Source organism: Poecile atricapillus, chromosome 4 (genome assembly GCF_030490865.1).
Source record: "Poecile atricapillus isolate bPoeAtr1 chromosome 4, bPoeAtr1.hap1, whole genome shotgun sequence".
NCBI classification, from domain to species: Eukaryota; Metazoa; Chordata; class Aves; order Passeriformes; family Paridae; genus Poecile; species Poecile atricapillus.
Window position 1 is genome coordinate 29,682,482 of NC_081252.1, and position 17,995 is coordinate 29,700,476.

At 44.1% G+C, this 17,995-nt stretch overlaps 2 protein-coding genes across 2 annotated transcripts; both read left to right on the forward strand.

Annotated features, from left to right (window-relative positions):
• The first annotated feature begins 6,505 nt into the window (after positions 1-6,505).
• RPL34 (ribosomal protein L34) lies at positions 6,506-9,959 on the forward strand. The gene is made up of 5 exons (XM_058838701.1): positions 6,506-6,583; positions 7,125-7,198; positions 7,279-7,378; positions 8,131-8,234; positions 9,833-9,959. Exons 2-5 carry the CDS (start codon positions 7,134-7,136, stop codon positions 9,915-9,917), a joined length of 354 nt encoding a protein of 117 aa, XP_058694684.1. The 5' UTR covers positions 6,506-6,583; positions 7,125-7,133; the 3' UTR covers positions 9,918-9,959.
• Positions 9,960-12,824: 2,865 nt separating this feature from the next.
• On the forward strand, positions 12,825-17,294 carry OSTC (oligosaccharyltransferase complex non-catalytic subunit). Its single transcript, XM_058838770.1, has 4 exons — positions 12,825-13,088; positions 13,293-13,386; positions 14,958-15,155; positions 16,270-17,294. The coding sequence occupies exons 1-4, from the start codon at positions 12,950-12,952 to the stop codon at positions 16,286-16,288; spliced, it is 450 nt and encodes a 149-aa protein (XP_058694753.1). The 5' UTR covers positions 12,825-12,949; the 3' UTR covers positions 16,289-17,294.
• The last annotated feature ends 701 nt before the right edge of the window (positions 17,295-17,995 follow it).

Sequence of the window (17,995 nt, forward strand, 5' to 3'; positions counted from 1 at the left end):
GGTGAATTGAGCTCCTCAGAATTCCATGTCAGTGAGTGTGCTTTCAGTGATACTAACAAAATGTGCAATCTTGAAAATCATATTTCATATTGTTTTATCAACAATATACACAGTGTTCCTTCTCTAGAAAAATTTAACAATAATCACCAAAAAAGCCCCAAAACCCAAAGATCTCCCACTGATCCAGGAGACCCAGAAAAAACTCTTTGCATCAAGCTTTTGTTGTAGCAGCCAGTCCAGTCTCACATGCTGAAAGAATTGATAAAGAACAAATCCCCAGAGCCAAGGAGGGGGCACAGGTCACACACCTCCTTTAGCAGCCTGTTGTAGTTGATCCTCCTTGCACAGTTAATTTTCACTGGTAAAATACAAAAGGTAACTGAGAAAAACAGGCTTCTCTCACATGTTCAACCTGGTAAAACATCATGAAGAAATGTTTTTAGTGTTTCTGAAGTGCTCTGAAAAAAACTAGGGAGATGTTTATATGAATTATAAACTCCTCAGAGAACAAAAGGTGCAAAACCTTCCTATACTGTTAATGTATCTTTAAATCATTGAGACAAATATAATTTCTTTTAAAGGTACACTAATGCATAATTGACCTTTCTTCATTCTTTACCTCTCCCCTCATCCCTGTACGGTCAACATTTGCCATGGTAGGTAGCCCTTCCTATTTTGAAGAACAAAGCAACAGAAAAATGTCCAAACTTCCAGATCCCTTTGACACTTAACCTCTCACTCAGTAGTTTGGTCTCAGTCAATTCAAAGGAGTTTTACTATTTATTAGACTTGAAATAGAGTCTATCCTATACCTTTCTCACCTGTTCATGGATCCATGTCAGTTTATGGCAGATGGTTTTGAATAATTTCTTGTGGAAAGGGGCAGCTACACCTGGTATTTGGTGTTCACTACTCTCCACAAACTTGCACAGATAAAGAATTGTACTTTAATTCTCTTTGCATAGTCCCTGAGATTTTATTAAATAGTAACATCAATTACATTTATTTTAAAGCTGGGAAAGCTGGACCCAAAATCATGGTCACCACTACCAGTGCTCACATAGCTGATTACACTGCCCTTAATTAAGTGATTGACCCAAGCCTGCCACAGGAAACTCTGGCAGCAAGAATGCTTTGCCCCTTTGATCCTGGACACAGGACACATTTTCCCTCTAATTCAGGGAAAATTCAGCCATGCCCCTTGCCTTGGGTGGCCGCTGTTGGGGGAAGGAGCAGTGTGAGGTGATGATCCCAAGCAGCTCTGGAGACATCTCCAGTGTGAGTCTTCCCAGAGATGTGAGATTCCTACAGCACATATTGCTGGGGAAGGATTGCCTCTATGCCCTTGATGCCTGGATGGTCAGAAGGCTTAGACCTGAGAAGCAGACAGGTTTAGCTTCATTTGGCACCAAGGGTGAAATGCAGATTTCAGAACCTGGAAGAACTGTACAGAGCCCCTTTATTTTTCCATTGCTCTGTGTGGAAGATGCATGGCCCGGCTTGTCATGGCTGCACCAGGAGGACAGACACAGGGGATGTTGTAGGCCAGGGACCCTGACTTCAGCTCAGGGGCTGATGAAAAGCAAACATGAGCTGTCACCATGCAGAATTCACATCTCAGCTGTTTGTGCTGCCCACGGGCTCAGTACCCTGCTCCATCTTAAACACTTTCCACAGGGGAGGGGGAGTGCACACAAAGCCTGTTTAATTAGGCATTGTGTAGGAAGGATGAACTCTATCCCAAGTGAGATGAAGGATTGCATGTCTCCTCCAGATGGTGAAAGTATTTTTTTCTTTAAGGTGGGAGAAAATAAGCAGGTGTGAGTATGGGGCCTACCTGTATTGGTTTTAATCAGCAACTTTAGGCAAACTCAGTGTTCTCATCAGAAAATGGGAAAAATAAACAGCTGAGCACTGTGATTCATTTACACTTCAAATATACTTTGAGTTGGTTATTCCTCAATTAATCAAATAGCTGGTGTATCCCTAAAGTAGTATAAAGTGACACGCTGTGTGAAATCAATTTTCCCTTCCAAAATCATTAAATTCAGTAGCCTGTGACTACATCCCTGCTAATTCTAGTACCGGTCCTTTCATCCTCCATTAACTTTGGCACGCCTAACAGGCTGTCAAAAATAATTTCCCAGAACGTAAATAATTCAGAAATTAAAAATTAATAAATAATAACAGAGAGCTACTGGGAGATAGACTGGGTCAATTAGTCAGCTCTGCATTCTGTTTCTTCGCAGCAGGGGGGCAGCCACATTCGTTACTAGAATCTTTCCTCCGATTCCTAGGTCTGATTTACGGCTCTTCATTACTGGATCCAGTCAGACACAATTACCTCCATCACTATCTCAGTTCCTAACTTCAAAGAAACACACATTTTCTTGTCTGCTTTTTTTCTCCTTGCAGCAGCCTCAGCTTGACGTCCCTGGAATTTCTTCCACGCGGACTAATTAATAAGACTTTGACTTATCATATTCACTTCTCTTCTTTGATGTCCTACCTTAGTCAATCATCCTATTTAATTAGAATTTCAATGATAACTTTACTTATCTCGTGGCTAGATGTAAATTAAAATAACGGGATTTTAATTCTCTTTCTTACAGGGTTATGACATTTTTGACAGAAAAAGTTTCAACCCAAATACGATATTATGTACTTCCTACGCTAGGACTGCATTCCACTAAATTGTTTTTCCCTTTGCTACAAAATAATTTTGCTTGTTTAACAAGCACCACTGAAATGGAAATGAACTACAGCTTCTCATAACGTAATTTGCACAGGTCTGTGTTGTGGAAGGTTATGTTGATAGAAATTAGTATAATCAGATTGTGACACATGCCACATAGTTAACAAGGAAAGGGAAAGAGATTTTTCAGAAAAAAATCAGCTCTTAAGAGACAGTGGAGCTGAGGACCTCTTCTTTCTCCCCTTTCCAACAGTTGATAATAGTTTTCCAAGGTTTCTTGTTTCCTTTCCACATTTATGGACCTAAGCCTGTTGGTTGTATCCAGGCAGCACCTGAGGCTGGATTCTGACTTCAATGAGACATTTCTAAAACACATATTCATACACTGTTCACGGAAACAGTATCATTCCTGTGACTTAACTAGGAGCAGCACACCCTCAGCCACATCTTTTTCTCTCTGCAGCACACAGCGTGTGCTTGCCCATAGGCTGACTTTCCTCCCCATGCCTCTTAGAATTTGCCAGTCTAGACTGGTACAACAGCAAGAGACTATGAGTGAAAACATTTCACATTTTTTAATTGAAGCTTATTGTGGAGAAAAGCCCTAGAGGGATCCATGAAGAGAAGCTAATGGGGCAGTGGAATCCTCCTGGGGACTGGTAGATTCCTGGAAGTGGTACAGAAGTGTGAGGAAAGTACAAGGGGATCCAGCCAGGCTTATCAAGCCTTATGCCTTTGGGAACTCTCACTCTTACTCTGCTGGACCTTTCCATGTGACCAAGCAAATTGTCATGCACATAGATAGGGGCTTTCAGTAAAAGGAGAGATCAAGAGAGGAACACGTGGAAAAGAAAGAAAGTATGGTCAGCATACCAAGAATTGGTCTTAAACTGTGAACAAAGTGTTCTTCTGATGCATTAAACAGAATATGGTGACAACCTGCTGGCTGGTGCAAAATATATTCCATTACTAAACTGCCATCAGAGATGATTATCTTTCCAATTGGATCTGGTGGAAAAGAGGTTTACAGTTTTGCACTGCCAATAGGCAAGTACACCCTGGAAGCCAGCCTCTAGTTTTCTCAATGAAAAGGGCCCACAACCTCAGGTGCTATTCTTCCACTGACATCCTAGAAGGGGGAAAAAATGGATTTTATAGGATGCCACTGTTACTTTTCCACATTGTTGGATTGCGCACTTGCTATGCTACGTTCAAAGAAAGAAGAAAATGCAGAAAGAGTTAATGAGACATGTTGGATGTGGAAAATGACTGCTCCCAAAAGAGATGTTTTGGTCCTGTGAAGAGGTAGGAGTAGCAGAGAACATGAATCAATTGACTAATCTGTACAAAATGGGCTTAGTGAGCTTCTGCTTCAAATCTTATCCCCACATTAGATAGCATTAAACCAGTTGTCATTAAGCTAACATTTCCAGATGCTCCGGTGAGCCGTTTGCCTCATAGCCCTGTTCCTCTTAAAAAAAAAGAACTGAAAATGCTTGAAAAACTAGGCCAGTACATCCGCAGAAGCAACTGGCTGGAATTTAATTGACAGTTTCTAAAACTTACACTGGTTGAGTTTAGAGCCTAAACGGGGTAAGTTCAAAAATGTATCAATACTATTGTCAATAATAAAATAGTTACCTGTTGCACTGACAACATCTAAACTATTCTATCATAATTTAATAGTGTTGTTCTTTAACAATTGGATTCTGTTATACTTTTATATTTAGGCATGATTATTTAATCTAATTTAATTGGCTTTCTTATTCCCTTCAGGGTTCTGGGCCTAGAAAATTCATGTTAAATACACTAATTGCTCTGAAACGTACTTGTCTTTTAAAATATGCTCCTATCTTAAATATACCCTAAAATCTAGTTCATACATATTTTCTCTCCTTTCATGAGTTAAAAAATAATTCTAGTGTCCATGATTTGCACTTAAAAAGAGTCAATAATTAACCAAAATAATAATTATAGATTGAAAACAGGGAGGATGCAGTACAACAAACTGTGAGTTACAAACACATAAATAAGGCCAGGAGCACACATCAAAGGATTCTGAGCACCTGCTAATCTCCAAAAGCACAGCTGAAGCCGCTAACGATGGCAGCAGCAGCAGCAGCACCCTACATGTTTAATGCGTGGGTCCCTGAGTATCATTGCGGAACAGTGCTCAGGTCAGTAGAGCAAAAGAGCATTTGAGGGCTCACAGACAGTGGGCCCCACCCCATCCTCCTTGCAGATGGTGATTTCCCATTGATACTGTATGAAGATCTTGACTGTGAGAGCCAGCATCAATTATGGCAGCAGCCACAAGGCATTCACATGCACCATGAGAAGGGGATGGACTTGGTGTGGCAGTGGGAACACCACCACTGCCAGCAGAGGCTGGGGAGCAGAAGTGATGGAAACACGCTCTTTAAAACCTCTTCATCTTTCATGTGTCAGAGGCAGGTGGTGGGATCCAGATCCATTAGTAAGGTCACACATGGATAGCAGAGGCCAGATGCTGATTTCAGAACACAGAGGCAGCTCTGCTTGTCAACATTCTTCTCAGCTTGGCAGGGACCCGGGGCTGTGGGATGGGAGCTGAAACAAACATCTGGGAGAAGTGTAGTCCAAGGAGTGTTTCTCCTTTCCTTCCTATCAGCACAGTGTTCAATGAAAGGCAAGGGCCTGCCAGAGGCACCTTCTGTGCATTTAGATTTAATATGGCAGATCTGGCATCACTGGAATGCTGTTTCTGGCTGCTGACAAGCCATCCTATGGCCTCTTAGCTCTTGCTATTTCCTGCATTTTATTTTTTCAGGGGTCTACCAGAGGCTATTAAATAGATGTTACAGAACATTCTGAGTTTGAAAGTGACCCACAAGGATCATTGAGTCCAGCTCTTAAGAGAATGGCCCATACAGGAACTGAACCCAGAACCTTGCTGTTATCAGCACCATGCTCACACCAACCATTTGAGATAATTTCAAAAGTCAGAAAACGTGACCCAGTTCAGGACACTGGGATGATGCTGATGGATGAACATGGGGATGATGTATTAAGGGAGAGTTTCACTAGCTGTGTCCTTTTTTCCCTACGCTTTTCCTAGGTACCTGTGGCTTGGAAATGGGAGGACCAGCAGAGAAAGGTTTAGAACTTCATGCTCCTGCCTGAGCACCTGCCCCAGAGCATGTGACAAAGTGAGCAGAGCAGGGGGTGTCAGGCAGCTGTGGGCATTGTGTAGCTCTCCAGAGCTCTCCCGGGTTCGGGATTAGCCTGTTTGCCTGCTCCAGGGCCCGGGAAGGCCAGTGTTGGTCAGGAGCGAGGGCATCTCAAAGGGAACAGAGCTCGGCAAGGGCAGCCCTGCGGTGCTCCAGGCAAGGCTTTGGAGGGATTCTGGGGGACCAGCCTTTCCTTTTGGAAGTTTTGTGTAAAACACGCGCTTTCCAGGTGTGTCGCATGCCAGTTTGCCGTGGAAAAGCGCGTATGGGTGACTTGTAATTCAGAGCTTTGAACCGCAGGATGGGGAATGGCTTCTGAGCCCACAGCTACGTAATTACCATAACGAAGCACAAACCCTTCTTTCCGAGGACAGAAGCCGATATTTTAGTAAAACAGTTTTTCGGTGAAACACCCGGTAAATAAAACGGGGCCCCCATCGCGCCCATTGCTCCTGCTCCCGATCCCGCCGCCGGGCGGCGCCCCGCCCCGCTTTAGCCATACAACATGGCGCCGCCCTTCACCTCCGTGCCGTACAACATGGCGGTGCCCACTCGCCACCCTGCTTGGCAGACGGATTCCAGCGCGCAGGCGCCGCTATTTCTTCCGGGCTCCGGCGCGACGCTATTTCAGTGTTGACCCGCGCGTTTCCGCTTCCTCTTCCGGGTCCGGCGGCGCCAGGTATGGCGGTGCGGGACTGGGGGCTGCGGGCGCCCATCCGCCTCCATCCGCGGCCCGGCCGGCAGCGAGCGCGATCCGAGGCCCCGAGGGGCTGTGGGGAGGGACCGGCGGCGCTGCTGCCGCTGGAGTGGGGGGCAGAGCTGCCCGGCACAGAGGCCGGGCCTTCCTAGGCCTCCGCGAGCAGGGCCCGAGTCTCCCGGAGCTGCGAATGTAGCTTATGTTGACTATAAAACACGTAGCTGCTAAAGCAGCTCCTTAGGAGAGCGTGACATAATTCAGGCAAGACTGGGATGTTTGAACAGTGTTCAAGGCAGTTCGCTTGAATCTTTATGCGGATCGCGTCGTGCCCGCAGTCACGCGTTTTGTTGTTCTGTAATAATATAGTTGTGGTGGCTGTCGCTGATCAGGGAAGGCTTTAATTAATATCGAATCGGCAGCTGCTGATTGACAACTGGCTCAGTACGGCTGATCCTGTGAGATGAGAACTTCCGTGTCGACGTCGAGCTCTTAACTAGTGCCGCTTTGGTTTTGTCTTGTTTAGGGGTGAAAAATGGTGCAGCGCCTGACATACCGCCGTAGGTTGTCCTACAACACAGCTTCCAACAAGACCAGACTGTAAGTAAGAGTTTGTAAGAAAACCTCTGTTGTAAATAAGTGATTGTTACGTTAACTGAGTGTTTTTCTGCTGTGCTTAGGTCCCGAACACCCGGGAACAGGATTGTTTACCTTTACACCAAGAAAGTGGGAAAGGCCCCCAAATCAGCGTGTGGTATTTGCCCAGGAAGACTTCGTGGTGTAAGTATGATCATAAACACCCAAGGGTGTTCTCTGCAGCGGCTTTTTCTCTGCACAAAGAACCTTTCCAAGTGTACAGTGGGCCTATTTATTGGCCAGTTCTTGTTGAAATAACTTTTTTCTTTAAATATTCAAATCAAATGTTATGCAGTTTAGTGGCAGAATAAGCTTTGGAAACTCAAACATTTTTAATGCACTTGGTTTACATTATTATTAAACAAAAACTCTTGTTTTAGGAAATCTGAAGTTTTTGAGGCTAGGCAGGGCAATTCTATAGCAGATGTAAAAAAATAAATTGGACCTATTAGGCTTGCAGAAAAAAAGGGTAAACCAAGGTTAGAAAAGTCTCATATTCAGAAAAAAGGAATTAAAGTTCTTAACATAGGATTTTTTTAATGTTTTCTTGAAGTAACACCGTTGCTTTTAACAGTTATGCAAATGCTTGAGTAGTGTTGATATTTGAGCAGTTCCTATCTTTGAAAAAAACGAGTCTTTTTTATAACAAATTTTTTAATGAACCTCTTGGCGAACTCCTGTAGTGGGATGAAAAGATCAGCTTAGGGATGCTGAATATGGCACATGCAATGAGCTGCGACCTCGCTCGCTTTTTAGCATTTTGAATAGTAAACTTCTGGTGTTGCTGCTGCTTTTTTTTTTTTTAAAACTATGAAAGTGATCTTGGTTTTTATGTGGCAGATGCACAAAATTGCTGTCCTATGACACACTTTTTTTTTTTTTTTTGCTGTCTGTAGGTTCGTGCTGTGCGCCCCAAAGTTCTGATGAGGCTGTCAAAAACGAAGAAGCATGTCAGCAGAGCCTATGGTGGTTCCATGTGTGCCAAGTGTGTCCGTGACAGGTAACTTACAGAAAGCCAGCTTTATTCCTGAGGTTGCTTCTTACAGAGTTTTTACACCTCTCTCCGTTCTCATAACGTGGTCCCAAATTTTGAAGGTTCTTGTCTGACACTGGTGTAGGGAGATGGAGAGTGTGAGACATGTCAAACAATGATGTGTGTGATTTTGTTCCTTGGGTTTGAGGAAGCTCCTGCATGTGGAGAAACTTTGTGTTCTTCAGGATTTCTTCCTGCACTGTTGCATGGATGCTAAACAGTCTGCTCAGGCTGGATTTTTACCTTTTGTATTGGCTGCCCATAGTAAAGATTATTCTGTTGTCCTGTTTTGCCTTCTGCTGATTCAATTTAATTTTTCACTTCTTTGAAGTGTTTTGGGACTCAGAGATACTACTTGACTGTGTGTTTAACAACTTTATGTGGTTAAGCTTTAAAATGGCCTTTGCTGGACCTCACTGAACTCAATTTTATTGTGTAGCAGTTGCATATCTTATGCTTCCTTGGCAATTTTGAGGAAAAACATGACCACAAGTGTGTCATCTCTGTGAATGGTAAACAAAGCAGATCTCTGGGGTCAGCAGTCTAATGCCAGTTTTTTTCATCTGTAGTGACAGCACTTTTTCTTTTTTGCATGTGTAAGTTCTAAGATAAATGGTATTAGGCACCACTGAAGATGAGCTGTTACAGCTGCAGAGCCATAGCGTAACTCTTCTGTGTTGAAAGCCACTTTTTTTCTGAGTGTTTTCCCAAACCCTTCATGAGCTTGATAGGTAGTTTATAGTGCACAAGTATATTTTTATTCTTACGGCACTTAAACCAGAAATTAACAGCCACCTCCTTTCCTGTAGTGGTCAGGTTTTCTCCTTCACCTGCTTAGGCATCTTTGACAGGTTTCTGTGCTGCAGCAGTAGCCAATATATACCAGGTACTTAGAGAAGGCATTTTAATGTTTGAGGGTAGAAGTGTGTGTGATACACTTGTGCTGTTATCTCGGAGCCATCAGATAGTCTGTTGGTATGTGAGTGCTGGTGCATCTGTCCCATCTACCTGATGGCCCTGCATGTCTTCAAGAAATAGTTGTATTTGGGCATGACTTGACCTGCTAGGCTTTTCCCTGTTGATGTGCAAGGAGCTTTAATCCTGACAGGGAAAGTATTCCTGGTTTTGATAACTGGATGCATGTAGTTTCCTGCAGTTCTGAGCAATAGAGCTGACCACGACTCGTCACACCAATTCTGACTTCAACAGAATTAAATCAATTCTCCAGTTAGGGGTTCTGCTTTTTGCCTTTGAAGTTCGTGAGGATGGTAAATTTTCCCATGTTCAGCCATCAAGTATTACCTTGCTTTCCTCCAAACCACTTACCCTAAATCTGCAGACACCGTAGGCTGCCATCCCCAAACCCCTACATTTGTACAGTGCCACTGTCCCTGTCTTTTGCTGCTGGCAAGAACAGCAGTGGGTTCCCTTTTTATCTAACTATGGAACTAGCACCACACATGCAATGAATATGGAAGATGTCAAAATTAATTGTAATTTGTTTTATTTTTGTGTTTATGCTTTGGTAGATAGACACATATCCTAAAGTAGTTTTTCTTTTCCAGGATCAAACGAGCTTTTCTTATTGAGGAGCAGAAGATCGTTGTGAAAGTGTTGAAGGCACAAGCACAGAGCCAGAAGTCAAAGTGAATCTATTTGTAGTTTCAGCCCAATAAATGAGATCTCCACTTCCCTTGTGTCCTGTCATTCCATGTGTGACTCAAAAGCTGGTAGGAACTGCTGCTTCTCACAGGTCGTACAGTGCAGAGCTGCAACAAAACCTGTAAGTCAGGGTGCTCTGTTCAGTTCTGCCTGCTGCCAGGTGATCAAGCAGCTGGAAGGAAGTCTGGTTAAACAGGACTCCCAGCTCAGGCCCAGTCACGTAGAGGGATTGGAATAACTTTCAGCCATGTAGGTTTTCTTTCAGCAGCTGTTTATGAAGTCATTGGAGGAGTTGGCTCAGAAGAAAGTTAGGACTTTGAAAAAGAAGAGCAAACAAAAGAGGACAGCTAGTATAAGCCTAAGGTAGATTTTCTTGAAATTGTATGTGGTATTACTCAATTGAGGGTAGAGAGAATAGTCTTAACTTCTCAAAGGCAGTGCTGTGTCCACCAGACAGTTGCAAACTGCTACATTTTGGATCTCCTGGAAGAAAGCTGCAGCTGCTGTATCCTGTTAGGTCTTCCTGGGTCTGCAGTTACAGGTACAATACCAGCAGAGCTCCAGGGCACAGCTAGGACAGACCTTGAAAGGCTTCCTCATGTAGAGCAGCAGTTTGGGTCTCTGGTATTGAAATTTGAACCAAAGTTGTTTTCTCATCAAGGATGTAATTGTAATATAAAAAGTGAAAATGACTTTGCTTCATTCTGCTTTGTAGAGAACTCTAAATGTGTCTATCTAGGAGTGTTACAATGCAGTCAGGATAATTCTTGCTTTGCCTGTATGTGCAGTGGTATTCCTCATCCCCAACCCTGAAATTTTGAACTGCTTTTAGTATCTGATGGCTATTATTTTTGCCTGGTTTTAACCAATAACTATTTTTCCAAAAAGCAGTGAGCTCCACCATGAGAGTAAGGAAGAGAGGAGAAATAATTACTGAGCATACAGGCTCGGTAACATGCTGGGAGCTGTGAGGGTGCCACTTGAAGGGATTCTAAGGTCACCTGTGGAGCCTGCTCAGGCTGTGGCTCAGAGATGTGTGCTCTGAGTGTGCAGCTCCTGAGTGCATGCTGCCTTTTCACCCTGCCTGGCTCTGTCAGCTGTACAGTCAGCCAAGGGACAGAGGACAGAAGGCTGAGGTGAAGAGCCCTGGTGGCAGTGAGCTTTGGGTGAGGTGCCTGGCAACTCTCAGCTGACAGCTGGGTGTGATAGCAGGAGGGGGCTCTGCTCCAGGGTAAGTGACTTCATACTGTGCATGGTGAAAGGAGTTGTGCCTCCCCAAGGATTTCTTCACGGTGTCCCAAAGAGTCAAAATAATTCTCAGTATTCTCAAGATTAATAAATTATGTAGCTTGAAGCATTTCTCCTCAGCTCTGGTGCAAAGGCTGTAGTTCATTAAAGGAGGTTTTTAGACTAACATTACTACTCTTAACATTTTTGGGTGCTGTTACTATAGTTACTTTACAAAGTCAATATTTCCTTAATTGTCTTACTGTTCTAGTACAAACTTTAGTACTTTAGCCTGCTGGAAAAAAAATGCAGTAGCAACTAGGGCAGGTGTGTGTAACCTGCTCCTGTTTTGCATTAAATATGTGAGATGAGTTTTCCTTCAGGCTTTTGGAAAGGAGTAGAGATGGAGGGAAAATAATTTTGGAATAATGAGGTTAAAAATCTCATAAACATCTGTTGATAGGCACTGAGAGGGAGATTCTTCCAAACAGGAAGGGTATAAATAACAGCTGACTATGAATTACATGATTGCACCAGAAAGCAACTGTTCTGAGTTAGGAGAAGTGGTACTGCCACTACAGGCAGAAATCAAAGCAGTCATTAGGCAGTGTGTTAGTGAAATGGTAATAAGGCCCGTAATTATTTTATAATTACCTGACCGAGCAGTTGGCTGCAGTGTAGGAATGGGGGCAGACATTTGGGGAAGGGCTGTGCAAAGCTGGGTAGCGTGGCGACCTGGGCGAGTTCAGCTGGCGCGTGTGCTTTGAAAATGCGCTCCTGTAACCTGGAGTGAAGGGTTCCTCCCCGCCCCTTTCTTGAAGCAAGAGGAACTTGAGAGGCTTCCACACAAAAGGGGGAGTTTTTCTGACGTGCTGCCTGGGTGCTGCTCTCCGAAGCGAGCTGAGGACGGCGGCAGGAGGGGCCTGGCTGGGCTGGGCTGGGCCGATGTGGTGTTTGCACATTACAGGAGCGTGTGAGATGGGCTGGAACACCCGGGACCCTGCTCGCTCTCAGCAGCGGCTGATGTGATGTCCCCTTTCCTCCCCGCTCTGTGTGCAGCTGTCGGGGGCCCTCTGGCTGTGGGCCAGGATGGGCACAACGTCCCATGGTGCGGGCAAGGGGATCCCAGCCCCACGCTGCCCTGCAAGCACAGGGACTGGGGAAAGGCTATGGAACTCTGCTCGCCGGCTCTGCATCTCCTCAGCCCGACTGTGCAAACTCACAGGCGGGACGCGGCTTTTCCTTCCCCCCGCCGGAAAACTATCAGCACAGGGGTGCCGAAGGGTGTCCGTGGCCGGTGGCAGGCGGGGTCCCAGGTGCAGGCAGCGTGCCGTGGCGGACCCGCCGGCAGGGCCGGTGCCACCCGGGCCACTCGCAGCTCCCGGGGCGGCCACGTGGCTGCCCGGCCCGGGGCGGGGCCTGCGCACGGCCCCGCCCCCAGCCCCGCCCCCGCCCGGCCGCCGGTACCCAGCGCCGACACGTCAGGGCTGCCGGGTCCTGGCAGGTGAGTAAGACGGATAGATTCTTCAACGGCGAAATGGGGCCTTTACATTCTTTTATTAAGAAAAAAAAATTATCTTTCTGAGTCTGTCATTTAGTTCCGGTCTTAAATTTCTAGTGCTTTGTTTAGTTCGTCTTTTTAAGAAGTGATCTATTTCCCCCTGTCAGGACGAGGCAGCACATTTCCGTTTCCGCCTTCGTGTCGGTGGCGGAGCGCGGCCGCGGCGGGAGGGAGCGGACGGCGGCGGGAGGGAGCAGCGGGGCCGCGGCCGCCCCGGGACCGCACCGCGGCCATGGAGACGCTCTTCCGCCTGCCCTTCGCCGTGCTCGAGTGCCCCAACATCAAGCTGAAGCGGCCGAGCTGGGTACATATGCCCTCGGCCATGACCGTGTACGCGCTGGTGGTCGTGTCCTACTTCCTCATCACCGGAGGTGAGGCCGGGCTGCAGGGGAGGCCCCACTCACGGAGCAGCTCTCCCTCGGTCCCTGCCCCGCGTGGCAGAGCCGCTGCTGCCCCCGGGTCCGGGTCGGAAGCGCCGGTAAAGCTCGAGCCTCGGGCATCCCCGAGCGTGCCCGCCGTGTCGGCGCAGTGCTCGCTGCTGCGGGTCCAAGCCGGTGCTTGCTTTCCTCCCGCAGGAATCATCTATGACGTGATCGTGGAGCCTCCGAGCGTGGGGTCGATGACAGACGAACACGGGCATCAGAGGCCGGTGGCTTTCTTGGCATACAGGTAAGAGCAGGGCCCTGTCCCCACTAGCGACGTGCTGCAAATGCCTAAGCTCAAGGGAATAAACCCCGTCTTGCCGAGCAGTGCATCTGCTTCCTTTCCTTTCCTGTCCTGTCCTGTCCTGTCCTCTCCTGTTGTTTTATATCAGTTCTTGGTTTGCCAGTACTTAAAAAAAATCCCATCAATGATTTCCACGTTGAAACCAGCAGAAATCAAAAAGCTTAGTCCTAAAACTTTTAAAAATGGAAGGTCTGGTAAAAAGAAATTGTTTTCAGCTGGCAGTACTTCTTTTTCGTGCTGTTCAAGTTGTGCTTTATGCTGGATGCAGGAACGTTTGATCATTTTTTGTTGCAGAATACATAATGTTTGGGAAACTTTTTGTTCTCACCTTTTAAACTCTAGTTTACTTGGGACTCTGGGGGGGAACATTGTTATGAATGTGTAACAAGAGAGTCTTCCTACTGCCCTTGGCTTCTGTTACTGAAAATAAGCAAGAGACTCTTAGTAACAAACTGGTCTGACGGGAGTTAAACCTACTTTTGTAACTGGAGTGAGGGGGGCGGGTTGTCTGTGTGTGTGGAAACAAGTAACAATTTTTGTTTAATACCAAAGAAGTTGGTTGAATCTGTGAGGTCTATGGCATGGTTGATGTGACAGATTTTGACTTGGACTGGATGTGTGTTTCATATGGGGTTGGTTTGTTGCAATGTCTGTTAATCCAGTTACTGCAGAGTTGCTGTTGCTGTCCTTTGTCAGTGTAAACAAGATGAGAGAAGACAAACTTGTTTTTTTTCAGGATAGGAGACAGTAATGATAATCTTTATTTCTGTATGGGCATCCACCATAGTTTCATCAATGCCAGTTTTATAAGGTTGCTAATTAGGAGGATAGGAAAATGGCTCAGTGACTGTGGGAAGCAGGAGACTCATGATCCAGGTGCAGTATTCTTTCTGCAACTCAGCTTCCTCACTCTCCATCTCTTTACATTTGTAAAAGCAAGTCCAGCTGTCTGGGCTGACAGGGAGCCCCATGGGGTACCCTCAGGCTGATTCCTGCAATGGATCCATGCAGACAAAGCAAACAGGCAGCAGAACATCCTGCAGGATGTGTGCTGGAACCAGCAGATGTGCTTCATGCCCTGCTATAGTGCTTGGAGTGGAATTTGTCCTGAGAGGAGGATTCAGGAAGTCCTGCCTAAACATTGGGCTGGAAATAAGGATGTCACGGTGCCATGCCTAGGGCCCATCTGTATAACCAGGGACCTCCTTGGATCAGGGGATTTTGCAAACCAATGAGCCCAAGTGATAGCTGTTAGTATGCACTAATATGTACAAATCCTTTTGTCTGCTTGACTGGGCACCTTGCAGACTCAGTTCTGGAGATAAATTGTCTATCAGAGTCTTGATGTAATTGTATAACATCAGTTTCCTACTTGCTTTAGTTAGAAGGTCAGCCATCAAAGTTTAATCATCCTGTGTGTTTGTACAGCTAAAGCTGTTTAGTATATGGGGTTTGAAATGTAAATAATTACTTTAATCTTTGTCTGACTTTCACTTTTTTTTTTTTTCCTCTAGAGTAAATGGACAGTATATTATGGAAGGCCTTGCATCCAGCTTCCTCTTCACAATGGGTGGCCTAGGATTCATAATTCTGGATCGATCCAATGCACCAAATATCCCCAAGTTGAATAGGTTTCTTTTGCTCTTCATTGGATTTGTTAGTGTGCTTTTGAGCTTCTTCATGGCCAGAGTTTTCATGAGGATGAAGTTACCGTAAGTGATTTAGTTATCTTTCAGCCTTTATTCTCTTTTGTGGCTCATGTGTGCCATGTTAAATTTAAGAGTAGCAGAAAATATGATGATCTTCTTGAACATAGGTTGCTTTTTTCACTGCTTTTTTTGGAACATGCTACCTTTAGTGAGGTGGAATGCTTTGGGAGCCAGCTGCTCTAAGATTGTGCTGTAGTTAAAAAGGGGTGACAGTTCCTGGTATGTCAGAAAATATGATTAGTGAGTCTGACTTGCTCAGCGTACCTTAAAGTTCATTGTATGTACTGGTCAGGTAAGTAGCTACAAAACAGGGCTTTGAGGAAAATGGGGCTGTTAAAGTACTTGAAGAAAGGCAGAGGAGGAAGAGATCTGTAGCTTTCAGGCTGTGCAAAATTTGAATGCAGTTTTTCCAGTCTTTTCCTTCTCTGTATTTTTCAGTCTGTCTATTTAATTTAGAATAGCTGAAACCTGATGTTTACAGGTACTGGTAGCTAATTTTTGGAGTATCTCCATGAAGTGTTGAATTAATAGTCATTCTTCTATTCTTAAATATTTTTTTGGACTCTGCAGCGTACTTAAAAAAAATTGTTTCATAACACAGAAGTGATAGCAGCAGGTATCTGGATAGGGACCTACCCCATATTTTATTGCTTCATTGATGCTATATGGTTTTTTTTGCTTCACTGAGTACATGCGTGTCTGTACAATAGCTCCCATTCTGAAATTCATGAAAAGAAGAGGGCTTCAGTGAAATGGAAGAGAAAGAGGGAGCAGATTTGTATGGAGTATTAGAAAAGATCAGGTTGTATTGAATATGTTAACACTTGTAGTTTGTGTAAAGGGCACAAATAAAGAACATATCTTAGAGTATAACGTGGGCTTCAAAAATTCCAAACAATTACCAAAGTTGGATTGAGAACAGACGAATGCAATTTCAATGTTCACTGAAAAAAGTCAGCTGAAGAAGGAGTGTGTAGTTAAGATGGCCAAATAGCCTTGATCAGCAGAGGCTTTTGCAGTCCTAAGTTTTGGTTTAAGATTGTATGTCTCTTGATTTTTGAAGAGTGCTGCTTATGTTTGCTAACTTTTTCTCTAAATTAATTTTTTTTTTCTATAGGGGCTACTTGATGGGTTAGTACCTCTTGTGCTGTGTGAAGGTTTGAGCTGAATTTACTCCACTTCACAAAGCATTTTAAGAAGAAACAAGTCACCATCAACAGCAAAGAGACCTGGCCATGAGAAACAACTAGGGAAAGAGTGCTTTCTCTGCAAACAAACTCTCACTACCAGTGGCTGATCTGTAGTTTTCAAGCAATGTTTTATCATTTCTGATGTAGAGCTTTTGAAAAAGAGAAAGTTATATAGCTGAGTATTTCTTTTATATTCCATCTCAGTATGAAGTAGAGATCCTACCTTTAGCTCTACCTGAAATGAGTATTCGCCATTGACGGTTCTTTGTTGCAGGTCTGTCTCCTCTTCAATTTGTGGGACAATTATGTATGTGAATCAGAGAAGAAACACTCAAAACATTGATTTCCAAGTTGTAATCAGAAAATTAGTAACTTTGGATGCTTTCCAGACAGAATACAATGTGTCTGAAATTATTGTGAAGGCATCTTTGGCCTTGATATTAATGATACTAATGCTCTATGTGAGCAAATCCAGACATGCACTGGGAAGGGCAAACTGTATGGATGTGCATTTTTTTTTTTAAGAAAAAGTGTACAAAAGGAGCCAAATAAAACTTATTTTCTAAAAAATTACTTTAATTTTGTGCAACTTGTAAAGCTTTCTCTTGTTTGCATGGACTTTTCTACATTCAGACGTGAGGTGCCATACCATGACCACATAATTTCAGCTTTCTTTTTCACTGTTGGATAATGATTATTTTTTTTTTTTTTTTTAAGTATCAGGGACAAGAACCCTCATTTTCCATGAATTTGTACTGTATGCAAATAATTATGAGTAGCCAAGAAAACTTCTGAAGCTGCTGCTTTTTTGTGTGAGGCAAAGTTCCAGTTTAATTTGTCTTAATTTTAAACGATTGAATGTTGCTGAAATATTTCATTCAAGTTATGTATTGCATTTTGGAGGAAGGAAATATCCCTCTGAATCACCATAAATGTCTTCTTTTGCAATCCATATGTGTTTGAAGCAATATTTTACTCATAATAATAATATAAAGTAGAAAAGTTATTTATTCCTGTCATTGTGAAGTACGCATTACTGTTCACATACTTAATCAAATTTCTGAGCTGGTTGTTAATCATCTGCCCTCAGGATATGTCACTTCCACTGCCTTATTCTTATGTACCATGTGACACATTTGCATCTGTTCATCTTACATGTTTGTCATTAAGGTTTAAGGTAGATTGAGCTGTTTTATAGGGCTCATAACTGCAAAATTTCCAGTCTTTTCAATGCAGTTATCGTTTGGTCACTCTGGTTTTGGTGACACACACGCTTATCTTCAGGGAGGAGTATTGATACTATGTAAGTAAGTGGATCTTAAGTCATCTTTTTAAGTACTCTGAGAGGGAAGTCAAACCAGAAAGTCAGTTCACTGACTATAATCAAGACTCTCCTGGCTCAATGCTTGTTGTAATGAAGTTGAGCTTCAGCCTCCCAGGTTTGCAGCTGATTCTAAATGAGCAGGCTCTTGAGCAGTGATTTTAAAGGCACACTTCAGTGTCTGTGCTCTGTGAAGTGCCTTTCACTGTAATTCCACGCCAGGTGATGTAACTAAACAGCAATTGAAGCAGACGTAATTGCAAGGTAGGAAATTGTTTTGGGAGAGTAAAACTAGGTGACATGACCCAACATGTAAAGGAACATCACAGGTT